The sequence below is a fragment of the Andrographis paniculata genome, unplaced genomic scaffold, assembly GCF_009805555.1.
Source record: "Andrographis paniculata isolate CXL003 unplaced genomic scaffold, ASM980555v1 Contig60END, whole genome shotgun sequence".
Lineage (NCBI taxonomy): Eukaryota > Viridiplantae > Streptophyta > Magnoliopsida > Lamiales > Acanthaceae > Andrographis > Andrographis paniculata.
Genome location: NW_026137596.1, coordinates 1952618 through 1966277, shown reverse-complemented (window position 1 = coordinate 1966277; position 13660 = coordinate 1952618). Strand labels below are relative to the sequence as shown.

Here is a 13660-nt window from a genome sequence, read left to right as displayed (position 1 = left end):
ATTGCCATTATTTTTATTTTTGTTTCTCTCGTAACAATTGATATTTTTCTATTTTTGATAAAAATTATTAAATTAAAATATATTTAGCAAATATAAACTTAATTAACTACATAACATACAACATAACATAGATCCACTCAAAACCCTTTTATTTCTATCTCTTTTCTCAATAAAATAAATATTTTTATCTATATTTAAAACTACATTATCTTTTATAAAATTAATTCATATTAATTATAAATAAACAAAAATATTTTTTTATTTACTTGTATTATAGAAGATTTTATTCTCTACAATATATAATTTTTAAATATTTAAACATATATTTTAATTTTTTTAATTATATATATTAAATTTATTTTAAACTATAAATATTATTAGTTATATAAAAAATAACATAATAATATCATAACTAATTAATCCTCATCGCCTATCCTAATCAAATGATTCAAGGGAATATTTATAAGAAAGAAGAAAAATTAAATATAAAAGACAGTATGATCATTGCAAGTGTTTAGAGTTTAAGCATGAGAGTTTAAACATCGAAAGTCTACCTAGTTTGCCTATTATCTAACAAATTCTTAAATTAAATGATTAAGAATACATGTGTTATTTATTTATTTAATTTTTTATTATATATATATATACTTCTTATAAAATATTAAATTACTATTTAGATGAAAATTCAATCATTCAAAAAATCAAAACAAAAAAACACACGTATATATATATTTCTTTAATTCGAGAATTATAAAAACTATTTCACCTTTATGCATGCATCTCTATTCACCTTGTAGTTTTATATAATAATAATAATAATAATAATAATAAGTTGTGGGGAAGTTTTTAAATTAGTACAATAATGAATGTTGAATATATATATATATATATATATAGGTGTGGATGTGGACACTGGTTCAGTTTTACTTCATCACCATCATTATTCTTTTTATTTTATTTAATGCCTCTCACCCACTTATTCTCCACATGCATACATTTGAAGAGAGTTTCTGAAATTAAGTGAAAATACAAGGGGATTTATTACATGTGATGTAAGATCATAAACAAAATTTCAATTGATAATACTAATATAGAGATAATACTAATATATAGAGATAATAAATATTGCAATACTAATATATCAATCAAACATTAGAAAGACTTGTTAGTGCAGAAATGGACTCGTAACCGGTAAAATTATGAATTAAAATCTCGACCTCTCTAGGTCTTGTCTGCAATACACTAAAACGCATGTAGATGAAAAGAGTATATCAATGCAATATTCTATATGGTAATACCATAGACAAACTTGGCTCAAAGCATTTTACTTTTCTTAACACAATCTCAAAACAAAAAATTCTATCAAAAGACAACATTTATTCCAAATCAAAATGGTACATGAAAAATAATAATAAAAAAAAAAAAAAATTGTCATGAAGCCAATAAATCATCCTCATGACATAAAAAAGGCTCTTTCGTCACTCTTTTCTTCTGATGAATAATTAAGTATAAAACCCCAAAGACCAAGCCAAAACAAAAAGTGAAGAACAGATTGGATTGGGTACCCTCAAATGGTGAAAACAAATAACAAATTTCGGACCACACTACAACTGAGCCTTAACAACCTGCAACGATTTCATTCTCACCTCACAGATTTTCAGGAATTCCGACAGCAAACTGCGCTGTCCGGCAACGATCTTCCTCACAACTCCTGCAGGGCTCCAAGACTGCACTGCCTCAAAAATTCGGGGGCCTACTTCACTGCCATCCTTTGTCGATGAAAGGGTCGATTGAAGTATTTGGAAGACCTTCCCGGGACCATGGCTTTTGTTGTTCTCTAGAAGTGAGGAGAAGATGGCATCGGAAGTCTGATCCTCGGGAATGTCCAGCTGCTCTTTCAGCCATTTAGTGACTATCTGTATTGTGTCGCAGAGAGACTGGATTGAGTTCTGTATTTCGCGCAACACTTGGGAATTCGAATGGGACTGTTCATGGGATCCGCCTTTCTTTTTCTTTTTGTTGGACGGGAGTAGGGCCCGGGCACAGGACTGTATGATCAAGGCATGCCATGATAGGGGCTCGGTTACCAGCTGCACTAGTAAAGAGAGTTGGGTTCCGGGAGAAGATGTGAAGGATCCGGCCGATATGAGAGTCTCCTTGACAAACTTCCTCAGTAAAATATTGACAACATTCCAGGTGTTACCATTCGGAAACTTGATCTCGTTGGAAGCTAAATTCCAGGCATTCAGGAACACGGCAAAATTCATCCAATCAATTATGTCTGGATTCAAAGAAGCCTGCAAGGGTTACTAAACATTAGCGGGGTTGAAAAGTGGGAACTTAGGATATCAACAGTGTTGCTCACTACCGTAAGCTCTTCTCAATAAATAAAAATTGAATACCTCATTAGTTTCCTGACCACTAGAGAATCCGGAGACAAGCTCTACTGCATCTTGGAATGGGTAGTCTAAGATCTTAGCATACCGCTCCAGTAAAATTTTCAGCTCCAGTGAGAGCTTTGGATTGATAATTGACCCGTTGGATTCTATGTTCTCTTTCACTGAGCCTGAAGCAGAATGTATTGATAGATATATCATCCTTGGAAGAAGAGATCTTTTCTCTATGGTTTTGATAACATTTCCCTGCATTTTCTTGATCTGCTTATCCTGGAAAGTAAAAGACAACAACATAACCAACTTAGCTAGTTCCCAAACAATAATAATATTTAACCATGAACACTAGATTTAAAGTTCACATCAGTGTAGACGAACAGAAAGATCTGCCGGGCACAGAAAGTAAAAGTCTTTTATTGGATGTAAGTTTTGAGTTGATGTATTTGCATTTTTATTTTTGAGATAAGAGAGAAAGAGAAGAGAGAGGATGACTTGATTGTGTTTAAATGGTCAGTGCGAAATCAACTAATCATGAAATTAACCGTTATAAATATGAGTTCCATCAGTATAGCATCACACTGGTGGAAGAGGGAGGTGCAATAGCATTACTTTTGATTAACAATTCTAAAAGTTTAATCAAAGTTGTGTTCTATAAACATGAATGTGCTCGTAAACAATAGATAAAATACAGTGCATGCTCACACTCCTCATTCAATATAGTCATACGCTCATATGATTACTTAACAAATAAACAGAGAGAAATAATAACCAAACAAGAAGATTCACAACAGCACAGGATCAGGATCTCCTTGTGAACATGCACATAAATTAAATATATATGTGATTAAAAGAATTATAGGACTCAGTTTTGAATAAAATATGTAACCAAGTATTCAAGAATACACATTATCTTGGTTATTATTGATTTACACATAATGTGTCACAAAGGCGAAATGCTTAGTTTGAAACCTTAATATGCTTACCTTGTGTTCTTTGGGACAATAGGAGATATCTTCAAAGGGCCCTGCAACCACAGATGTTTATAAGCCAGAATCCAGATAGCAATTTGAAAATCAAACCAACCAATAAATAGCATGTGGAGGGTTTGTCCATGAGTTAGGAAATGGTGCAGTTATGTCGGTGACTACACAAAGCAAGTAAACAACTATTGCAAAGAGATAAGTTTACATAAGGGATGCCAAAAAAAGACAGAGACTAACCCAAGAGATAATTTTTATCATAAGTTGGAGTCCACCAAGGTCGAAACTCCAAGTCTTCATTAAATGTCATAGACTTCTTTCCAATCTCATTTGATAGCTCAATAAAGTGAGTTCCCCAATTCAAGCTTTCCAGAATTGCCTAAAACATAAGTTTTGCTCAAAAATATTTAGTTGAAAGGTAGTCAAACAATCAAAAGTACGATGAATGACAACTAGAAAAGCACAAATTTAAAAAATAGTCACCTCTTCCTGATCAATATTGTTTGAGTTTTGCTTTAGCTGTAAAATTTGTGTTTCAATCTTTGCCATTAAATATTGACTAGAGCGCTGCAATCCTTCCTTGAATTGGACAAATTCAATTACCTGGTAAAGAAAGGACAAAGGATGTTTAAGCTTGCACAGAGCAAATTCAAATGAAGCAGCTAAAAGTCATGAATCGGTCTTGATCTTTCCTTCTCTCAGATGGCAGGAAAAGGGTCGTGAACCAACTAACAACTATCAGATTCAACATCAAACTGACCACACAGTCAAGAATTTAAATCAATGTTAAAATAAGGCACAACGCTATTCAGAGCAATCCACTTACTTTTGAGTAGTTCCTATGTCGATAAGCCAGGAATGTGAGATCTGCAGATTCTCGAAAGTGATCATCCATGAATTTTAAATACTCCCTCAAGAGATTATTCAAATCTGCCCACATGGGAGATTCTAACATCTGAGGTAAAATGTGGTGAGATACCGTCTCCAACAAAATATTCTTCACATCCAATGATTTATAGCTACATTGAAAAATAAATAAATTAACTAATAACCAGAAGAATTGGAAAACAACATACTTCAAAGTAGCCAGTAATATTAACCTATATAGTAAACACTGGAGCGTATCGAATTTGAAAGGCAAATAAACAAATGGCTATGCCGAATTTTGGTTTACCTTTCATAAGCTAACGGGAGAGAATTCCAAAAAGAATAAAGATGCACTAACAATATCTTATACTGCCACACATATCTGCAAAACAGCACCCCAAAAATTAAACATAAGCTTATGATGCAGCTATATCGTTTGTGACATGCAGTTTCAATATGAAGCTATTACACTCATCTCAGAAATAGAAAAGAATGGAGTATAGATCCGCAAAACATTGTGCAGTATGCTTCAGCAAAATCAGGGTTATATTATGTTGTAGTTAATAGAGAAACAAAATCACCATGCCCAAAAATAAATAATAACTAAATACAAATCAAAAGTAAACTACCCTGATTTAAGCTTCAAGATGTCAAAGTTGAAGTCAAGTACCATTTAGATGCTAGATTCTAATTCGCTGTTGAGTACAAAAAAGATCAAAGTGGTTTGGCATTCAAAATGTTAAAGATATACATCACTATGAAGATCATGGCCGTCCATGTTACCAGTGATCATTATTCAATCAAGGTTGTCCCTGTGACTATTAATTAATTTGGTCATGGAGATGTCTAATCAATACGGGCAAAGAGTATATCAACAACATTAGCAAGCTACCATCTCCCGAGTAACAAGAGTTTTGAATGCATAAGGATGAAAGCAGTAAAAGAGAAAAAAAAGAAACACTTTCTGACCTTCGGATTGCCAATCCAAACTCCAGAACCATAATTGACTCTAGCAAATAGCTGAGATTCTTAGTCCTCCAAAACAGCTTCACCACAATATAGAAAAATATAAGAAAACAGCACAAAAATCAAACATGGTATCATATTACTAAGAATGCATCCACAAAGAACCCTAATAAGTACTTTCACAAACCACAAAATTCCTGGACACAAAATCCAGATACAGAAGAGACAGCACAAACTATAGGATAGATGGGTGAAATAATAGTTATTCCCCATCCAATGTTTCATCATGGCTTACATGAGTGAACACAAACATCGAACTAATTGGTATAAAATAGTGTAATTATTGGAAGATGAATTAGTGAAAGGAACAAAACTAGTCAGACTTCAATGGAACGAAATAAATTAAAAATCCTTGAGGCTAGTACATCAGATGGATAAAACTTGGAAAAGATTGAAGCATCTATCCACCACAACAATAGCAAGAAGTAACGACCAAAGTCATAAATAGGACAACATATCAAAAGAAAATGTAAAGGAACACAGCAAAACCAATACGAAGGGATATGGTGTCCAGGAAAAAGCAAAACTAAATGTCTAGTTAATTATAATAATAGCAGCCACTTATCATCATAGAAAGGGTATTATTCCTAAAACCGTGATAAAAATATTCTAAATAGTTCAGGTCCTCTTTGTCCCTAAGCCATATCAATTCCAACAGTTTCAACTGGAGCACCAATTTGAGGAATTTTGTGAGCATAAATCCATACCTGCACCAGCAAATTGCAGGCCATTGACAAAAGATCTTCACCATGCATACTTTCCTGCATATCCAAATCTTTTGACAAGGGGAGATTCTTACAGAACTGTTCCGTCATTCGCACAGCTAAGTCCTCGAGGTCTGTAATAGAAACACAACAATTAGGAAACTAACAAAAAAATTAAGTTAATAGTATGTGGTATCAGATCATGTTAGCACATATGGATAAGTCACAAAAAAATATGCAAATTACACAATATAAAAAGCAATAGAGGATGCTAAATAAAGTGTTAAAAGGAACACAACCAATCAGCTATAACTTTGCAAGGTCAGAGATACATGTTATGAAGCTGAAGGAAGCAGAGAAACATAACATGATCTATAAGCCATTAAAGAATCACTACAGGTCGTGTGTTTTGGATTCTTAATTGTTTTTTTTTTTAAGTTTTAGATGTGACTTTTTGGGTTGGAAAAATATTTTACTCTACATTGCATAGTGCGAAAGTGCGTTTGAAAACATAAACAAACACACCATAAGCCTTCTACAGAAAGAATCCAACAAATTCACAAACAGAGAAAAGTGAAAACAGAACATAGTTCCAAAGAAAATAAATTGAATCTAAACTACATGGCAAAGAATCAGCAACCATATAAATTAAAAAGATGTCTTATGCCGTACCATCCACAGGAAGGGTGAATACATCACCAATTAAGTTCTGGATTTTGAACATATTTATAGTCTGGCCAAGTGCTTTTGCTGGCAGACTGGCACTAGTTTCGCACTCCTTCGATATTTTTGAGAAAAACTCATTCTTCTTATTATGATCAAGAACTTGAATAAAAGTTTCAACATCTGTATGGAAACAAGCCAAGTGACCAAACCTGGCATCAAGCATTGCAGCATGATCAAAATGAAGCCAACATTGAATGAAAATATTAAGAAAGTGAAATATAAATGTGGCCAGCATGTATGGACAATATAGCATGCAACAACAAAAGTCAACTGAAATGTAAGTAAATGACTAGAAGGCAATTACATGCACAGCCATTTCTCATGTTTGCACTTCCACTATTTTGGAATATGCTGTAATTTGAAATAGTGTGCATGAAACATTAAGGTGAATCCAGATGCATGACTCATGAAGCTGGATTTACGAAAGTAACACACTTTTATGAAACCTTAATTTATATATATATTTGAGCGCCACAACCAATCAGTCAGCAGGAAGAAACATAGATGAAATCAGACTACATGATTTTTGCACCCCATTCGGATGAAACATGCGATGTAACAACTTATAATTGGAAATGATGATAGTAGATCTATCCATTATAGCATACCTGATAAAATACTCCATCAGATCCTCAACTAATTTTTTAGCATCACCTTTACCAAACAGAATCCTTCTCCTTTCAATCTCAAGATGTGCCAAATAAGGACATCTCACAGTATCCTTGCTTTCTTGCACCAATAATTTATTTATGAAGTTCACTGCATTGGACATACGTGAATCAAACTGCACAAAGAAATGAAACAAATTAAATGCTGTAGAATGTAGTAGTCACAAAGTAATTAACAAGACAGTACAAAAATTTACCAGTTCCTCTGATATACGCAAATTATTGCAATCAGATCTTTGTGAATGAATGGAATCATTCTCTTTGATCAATAATCTTTCATCCTCCAGCAGACAACCAAGGTATTGCAGGAAACACTCCCAGTCATCAGGACTACACGTAGGGAAAAAAAAGGCATCAAATTCAAATCTTAGTTTCAGTATAGAGGAACCAAGAAACCAAAGCATAACATAAAGATAGCATAAATGCAATTAATGTAATTTGCAAGATATAATGATTTCTTCTTTTCCATTAAGAAACTTCCATAACTATAGTAATGCCTGGGAGTTCATACAATGCCCAAGAGTAGACTACAAAAAAATCTTCTACCTATATAAATAATCCTAACATGTTCCAGTTGAAAAGGGGATAACAATTTGACCGTCCATAATTCAAGATTCAACAATAGTTACATGATCTCCATTAAGAATGGTATACAGCGACACATTCCCCCCAAGGCAAAACAATTTTCCTGCATTGCATTTCTGAGGAAACACAATATATATGATAGCATTACACATAACAGAATAACAGCAACTGGGCAAATGTCTTCCATATGTAATCTATTGATTCTTATATTGCCAAAAAGGTACACTATAATAAGGTAAAGACAGCATAAAAGAAAACCAAGGTAGAAATTTGGAGTTTGTCAGACCAATACTCACTAGGAAAGGGAACATTACTCATGCAAATTTCCTCACACTCAACTTCATTGCACATTTGATATAGAAACAAAATGTAGAAGATAATTTGGAGAATCAACGAATTTATGTGAAAACTACATCTATGAATAGATTGAGGGACGTGATCAAGTTGGAGATTATATAGTAGCATTCTTATATTTCCCTAGGATTGTCAAAGCATAGAACTAGATCAAGTAATATAAAACTTATGAATTTCTTTTCATAAAATTTTTTTAATACATGAAAATTCAGCCAGTTTCAGGAGAAATTTACAATGCCTCAAATATAAAACAATATTTAATAGCCTACAGAAGCATGGTAAGCAAACAAGACGAATTTAGCAATAAAAAAAGTAGCATCTTGGCAGTAAGAAATGCATACCATAGTTCAATAATCTTTTGAAATATACCAGCAGCTGCAGTGTAATCTCCTGCCCTAGCAAGAAGCCTTCCCTGTCAACTTAAAGTTAAAGGAAGCACGCTTAAATGAAGAAAATATATACTATCCATGAGAGGAATTACACAAACGGATCAAACTATTAGTGAACAATGTCATTGTCAACAGAACAACCACATGTATGCCAAAGAATAAAGATGACACCACTTTGGTCTACTTATGTTTGATAATAAATATCACCTAATACCCCTCATATATTTCAGATTATTAACCATACTGCATGAAAGCAATAGGAGTGCATCAAAAGAGAATCGCTCAAGAATCCTTGTAAATAGAGTTTAAATTGGAAAAGGACATGTAAACTAAGGAAATGATGAAACAAGGCTCAAATTAGAGATATTACAATTGAAATCTAGATATGTTCCATAGTTGATGTTACATATTTATCATCCTGTTGTATGGGCTTGCCTGCACCACCCTAAGTTCATATGAGAAATGGCAGAGGGCCTTAACCCAGATAACATAAAGGGAATATCAAGCTTATTGGGATCAAATTACGATAAGACTTTTTGTACCTTACTCTGGCATTTAGGCTGATATAATCTTCACATCTACTCTTGTCTACATTTGCCCCTCGGACATTATGGGATTGCCTATATCCCCTTAATCACATTAGCACACTACCTTCACATGATAATTTTAAGATTGTCTCCTAGATATGGATGCTTGAGTAAAGTTTGGAACATTTTGAATAAAAGGGAACTACACTTTTTCCCTCTGATGTTAATGCAGAAACAAATGTAAATTTACAGGTCTACATAGAATTGGGATCAAGCATACTTATCCTACAAGGAAATAGTGGTGCAAGTTCCTAGGCAGAGCAACCAATAAACACATGCATGATATCACAGCTTCTGTAGTCTTTAACTAAATGGCTTATATATGTTCACACACACACATAAATACAAGAAGCTTTTAAAACAAACAAATATAATAGATTCAGAATCAGACCACAAGGTAAAGGAAACTCGGCATAACTTTAATACCCTGTTTCTAACGTTGTGTATGACTCTAAATATTTTACTAACTGCAAAAATTACTTGGAAACTTTCAAGAGTATCACATCTAAAAATAAGATATATTTACACTATAGATGTAGGAACACAAAAAATATCCCAACAAGAAGATAAATGCTGTAGGACAGAAATATTCTACCAAGTACCTGTAGTCGTAGTTTGTCTGCTTCAATCATCATAAGGGATCCTAATTTCCCAGAGAGGATTTCCAATGCATCACCATACTTCTTTTGTTGCTCCAACAAAGACATATACACACTGAGAGCTGCATCAGAATATAGCTGCTTCTATGAGTACAACATTGAACATACCCCATAATTAATTCATCTCTTTCAAAATATGTAATAAAAATACACAAGAAAAGACCTTCTGGCTCATGCAAACCATGAGAAGCTATATGTTTCTTTAATAAACCTTCGGCTAAAAGGAAAAGCTTCTCTTCCCCACTGCCGCAACAAACCTTTGTTCCGTTCAAACACCAAAAGAAAATCACAGTTACCAGTAAGATAAAGGAGCAATTAGCATCGAAATAGAAAATTCATCTCTACTAAAAATGCTTAGGTGTCAAGTTAAGAGGTATCATAAGTCAGTAAATTCAAACAAAAAAGCCCAAAAAATTGAGCTAAATTTAGCATAGACGGCCTAATATAATGCAACAAAATTTTCATACAGACCATAATCATTCACTCAATTGCCTCTATAGTCAAATTTACTTATTCTCAAAATTTCTTATATCATATGCTCTATGACTAACCACCAATCTTATATCCAATCACATCATCATGATCATGCTATTATGCTTTATTTTAAATTAAATAAATGATTCAAAGCTATTTGCTATATATTACTTTTCAAATCAACAAAACACACTAGTTCGAATAACCACACACACATCCAACATAGCAACTACGTCACCTAACTGAGGCATATACCTGTAACTGAATACTGCAAACAGCCCAAAGTAGGAACCTTTCTTCACCAGCAATCTTGTACATTTTTATAGCTATCTATGAAAGGACAGAAGAGCCAAATATTATACAAACATAAGATTAGCTTAGAAGAAGGCCAACATAATGTAAACAAATGTGGCATGGAAACTAAATTGCACCAACCTGTTGCTGCTTGACAAACGAATACTCTCGAACATAGCAGTTGAATAGGCCCATCATCAATTCCAAATTATTGGGATATTTAGCACATGTGTGCTCGTAACAGCTTGTCGCCATATCCACTGATCATATCCACAAGTAAATAATGTCAAAAGCTCACTAAAGAATAAATACTCACTCATACCATCTAAACCAATAAACACTCTAAATGCTTAATCCCTCAAGCATAATTTCATTTGATACTCACAAAATCCTACACCTTACAACTAAGTATCAATTCTGTATCTAATCACATTATATACATATATACATACATAGACATATTACTTCATCTCATTTCAAGAAACTCAAAATACACACTAGCATGACCCAGAAAAATACGCGAAACAAAACAAATTAATGACAGCAGACAACCAAATACTAACAGTGATCAAGTCTCTGGAATACAATCTGCAAAGTGCTGAGGGTGAGGTCGTCCACGAAGACATTCGAGTCATTGGAGCACAAAATATCTTTAGCATTCAAACAAACAGATAGCGCCTCCTCGTTCTTTCCCATTCTTTCCAATATCAAAGCCTTCAAAGCCTGCAAGATTCGCAACACACACAAAAAATAAATAAATAAATAAATAAAATACAACACCACATATAAATCATTTAATCGAATCTACTTCATTAACAAAAAGAAAGAAAAAGCAACGAAATAAAATAAATTTGACTGACCATGGCGTAAGGCGAATTAGGGTATTTCGAGAGCAGCGCGGCGGAAAGCTTGAGGGCGTTCTTGAACTGGCGAGAATCAACGGCGTCCCAGATTGGTCTCACCCGCCGCTCAGGTATGCCGCCCGCTAGTCCGAATTTTGACGCCATTGCGACGGAATACGGGTTTCTGGATTTCCTTATTCCCGATTCAGGTGGAGTGGAGCTGTTGATTGGAATTGGGATGTTCCTCCCTTGGGTGCTCCAGGCAAGGCAACGCAACGCAGCCACGGAAACGGGGTTGGGATGCGAGCGAACAGTGGCTTAACCTAGCTGAGGTAGAAGCCCCCGTTGTATTACACGACACGACACGTAGAGTGATTGGAGTGGAGTGTACACGCACGCACTGCTTAAAGTACAACTTCCAGGACTTATTTTTACGAATTAATTTTACTTTCGTTTTGTATTTTGTATTGATTTGATCGGATATGAATTTAAAGATTTCAATAAAAGTTTTTATTTTTAGAATGAAAAAACATAAAGTAAAAAATATAGTATTTATTGTATAACTGGTTTAATATATAATTATATACTTATTTGCAGGCATAAGAAACTCATTTTCTTAATTTATATTTTTAGGTTTTGGTTTTTGTTTTTGTTTTATATTTGTTAAATAAATATTATTTAAAAATTGTAAATAAAATATAGAGCATCAATCTATTTATAAATGAGTAAACCTAATTTCATTGAATTCATAAAACAAAAATAAAATAAAATTACATAAATAGATTTGATTTTACAAGCAGCTAGCAATTATATAGACTTTTAATTTTATTCCTCATTTGATAGATAAAATGTCCATTGTATTGTCAGCCGCTTAGTTTAAGTTTCTCGCACAATTCATAGCTTGTATTGATGAGGTTAATTGTAACTCTAATTTGTGGGAAAATTAAATTAACAATCAATGGAGCACCACATTATTATTTTTCTCATACTCCAAAGCTGCGATTGGATCATTGGGTTTTTTTAATTTCTCAAATGACAAAACCCTTCATTCCTTTTGCAGATAGAGCTCTCAAAACAACTGTGCTCCAAATCAAATAGTTTGTCTCCGTTATTTGAAGACATATCAGACTCACATTTGGTTGATCATGAGAAGAAATTTTCAATTGCGTCGTGGAAGTATTCGAAAGGCTTCTAGTAGATGAGTTCATAACTCCAGCAGAAGGACTTGTAAAACTGTATAGTAAAATATCTGTAGCTATTTTGATTTCACGCACAAGATCAACAAGAGAATCTGTCTAAACCGAATGAATCACAACTAATGAAATCGCTCTTAAGCAAAAATGCTCTATACCATGATGGACGAATCGAATGGGGAGAATCTAATTTCATTGAATTCACTAAACTAAAAATTGCAGAGTGAAAATTGATTTTACAGACTGTTACGAATTACAATATATATTTGGAATAAACGGATATTTTATAATTAATTTACCAGAAATATATAAAAGAGTGAAATAAAGACCCAATAATAATGACCTAAAAATAGCAATTTCATTTTCAATATTTGCAGATTTCTACGATTCAATAGAAGCTCTATACGGACTGGTTCATCATAAATGAATATTATTAAGTAAACAAATTAAGAATTATATTATATTATTAGAAAAAAACAATTTTAATTTTTATCTGAATAATGTAATTGAATAATATATAATTAATTATTTTTTACTTTATAAATATTATCTATATGATTTATTATACTTCTATTTAATATATATATATATAAAAGATACCCAAATTTGTAAAAAGTGTATAAAATTAGTGGTTACTTATAATATATTTCTTTTGATATCAAATTTAAATTTTTTATTATTTGATATATATATTTTTTTCACAAACATTCATAACACGTTATTTTATATTAAATTCATACTAAATTTTTTCTTAAAACCAAACCGAAAGAAATATATCTTAATTCCAAGCCAAACCATTATTTGGGTCCATACCAGCCCGATTCAAAACAGGCCTATTATATTGGTTAGATGTGACTTTTTTTAATTTTTCCATGATATAAATTAAGGAAAAATATTTAACTTATTTGTTTAATATTTT

At 32.8% G+C, this 13660-nt stretch overlaps 1 protein-coding gene across 1 annotated transcript; it reads right to left on the bottom strand.

Moving 5' to 3' along the window:
- Positions 1 to 1241: 1241 nt before the first annotated feature.
- Positions 1242 to 11898, bottom strand: LOC127259744 (N-terminal acetyltransferase B complex auxiliary subunit NAA25). Its single transcript, XM_051287322.1, has 19 exons — positions 11567 to 11898; positions 11270 to 11429; positions 10848 to 10966; positions 10668 to 10742; positions 10102 to 10195; positions 9882 to 10000; positions 8645 to 8715; positions 7562 to 7694; positions 7305 to 7480; positions 6643 to 6845; positions 5974 to 6104; positions 5210 to 5286; positions 4548 to 4622; positions 4200 to 4392; positions 3857 to 3976; positions 3614 to 3752; positions 3377 to 3417; positions 2403 to 2666; positions 1242 to 2297 (listed from the first exon to the last, which is right to left on the bottom strand). The coding sequence occupies exons 1-19, from the start codon at positions 11711 to 11713 to the stop codon at positions 1605 to 1607; spliced, it is 3030 nt and encodes a 1009-aa protein (XP_051143279.1). The 5' UTR covers positions 11714 to 11898; the 3' UTR covers positions 1242 to 1604.
- Positions 11899 to 13660: the final 1762 nt, after the last annotated feature.

Excerpts from the sequence above, each read along its gene's own strand:
- LOC127259744 (XM_051287322.1), bottom strand. The coding sequence starts at position 11,713 with ATGGCGTCAAAATTCGGACTAGCGGGCGGCATACCTGAGCGGCGGGTG. Across the intron at positions 7,695-8,644 it reads CAAAAGATTATTGAACTATG|TCCTGATGACTGGGAGTGTT; the intron begins GTATGCATTTCT and ends CCCTACGTGTAG. Across the intron at positions 6,846-7,304 it reads CTGATGGAGTATTTTATCAG|GTTTGGTCACTTGGCTTGTT; the intron begins GTATGCTATAAT and ends GCTTGATGCCAG.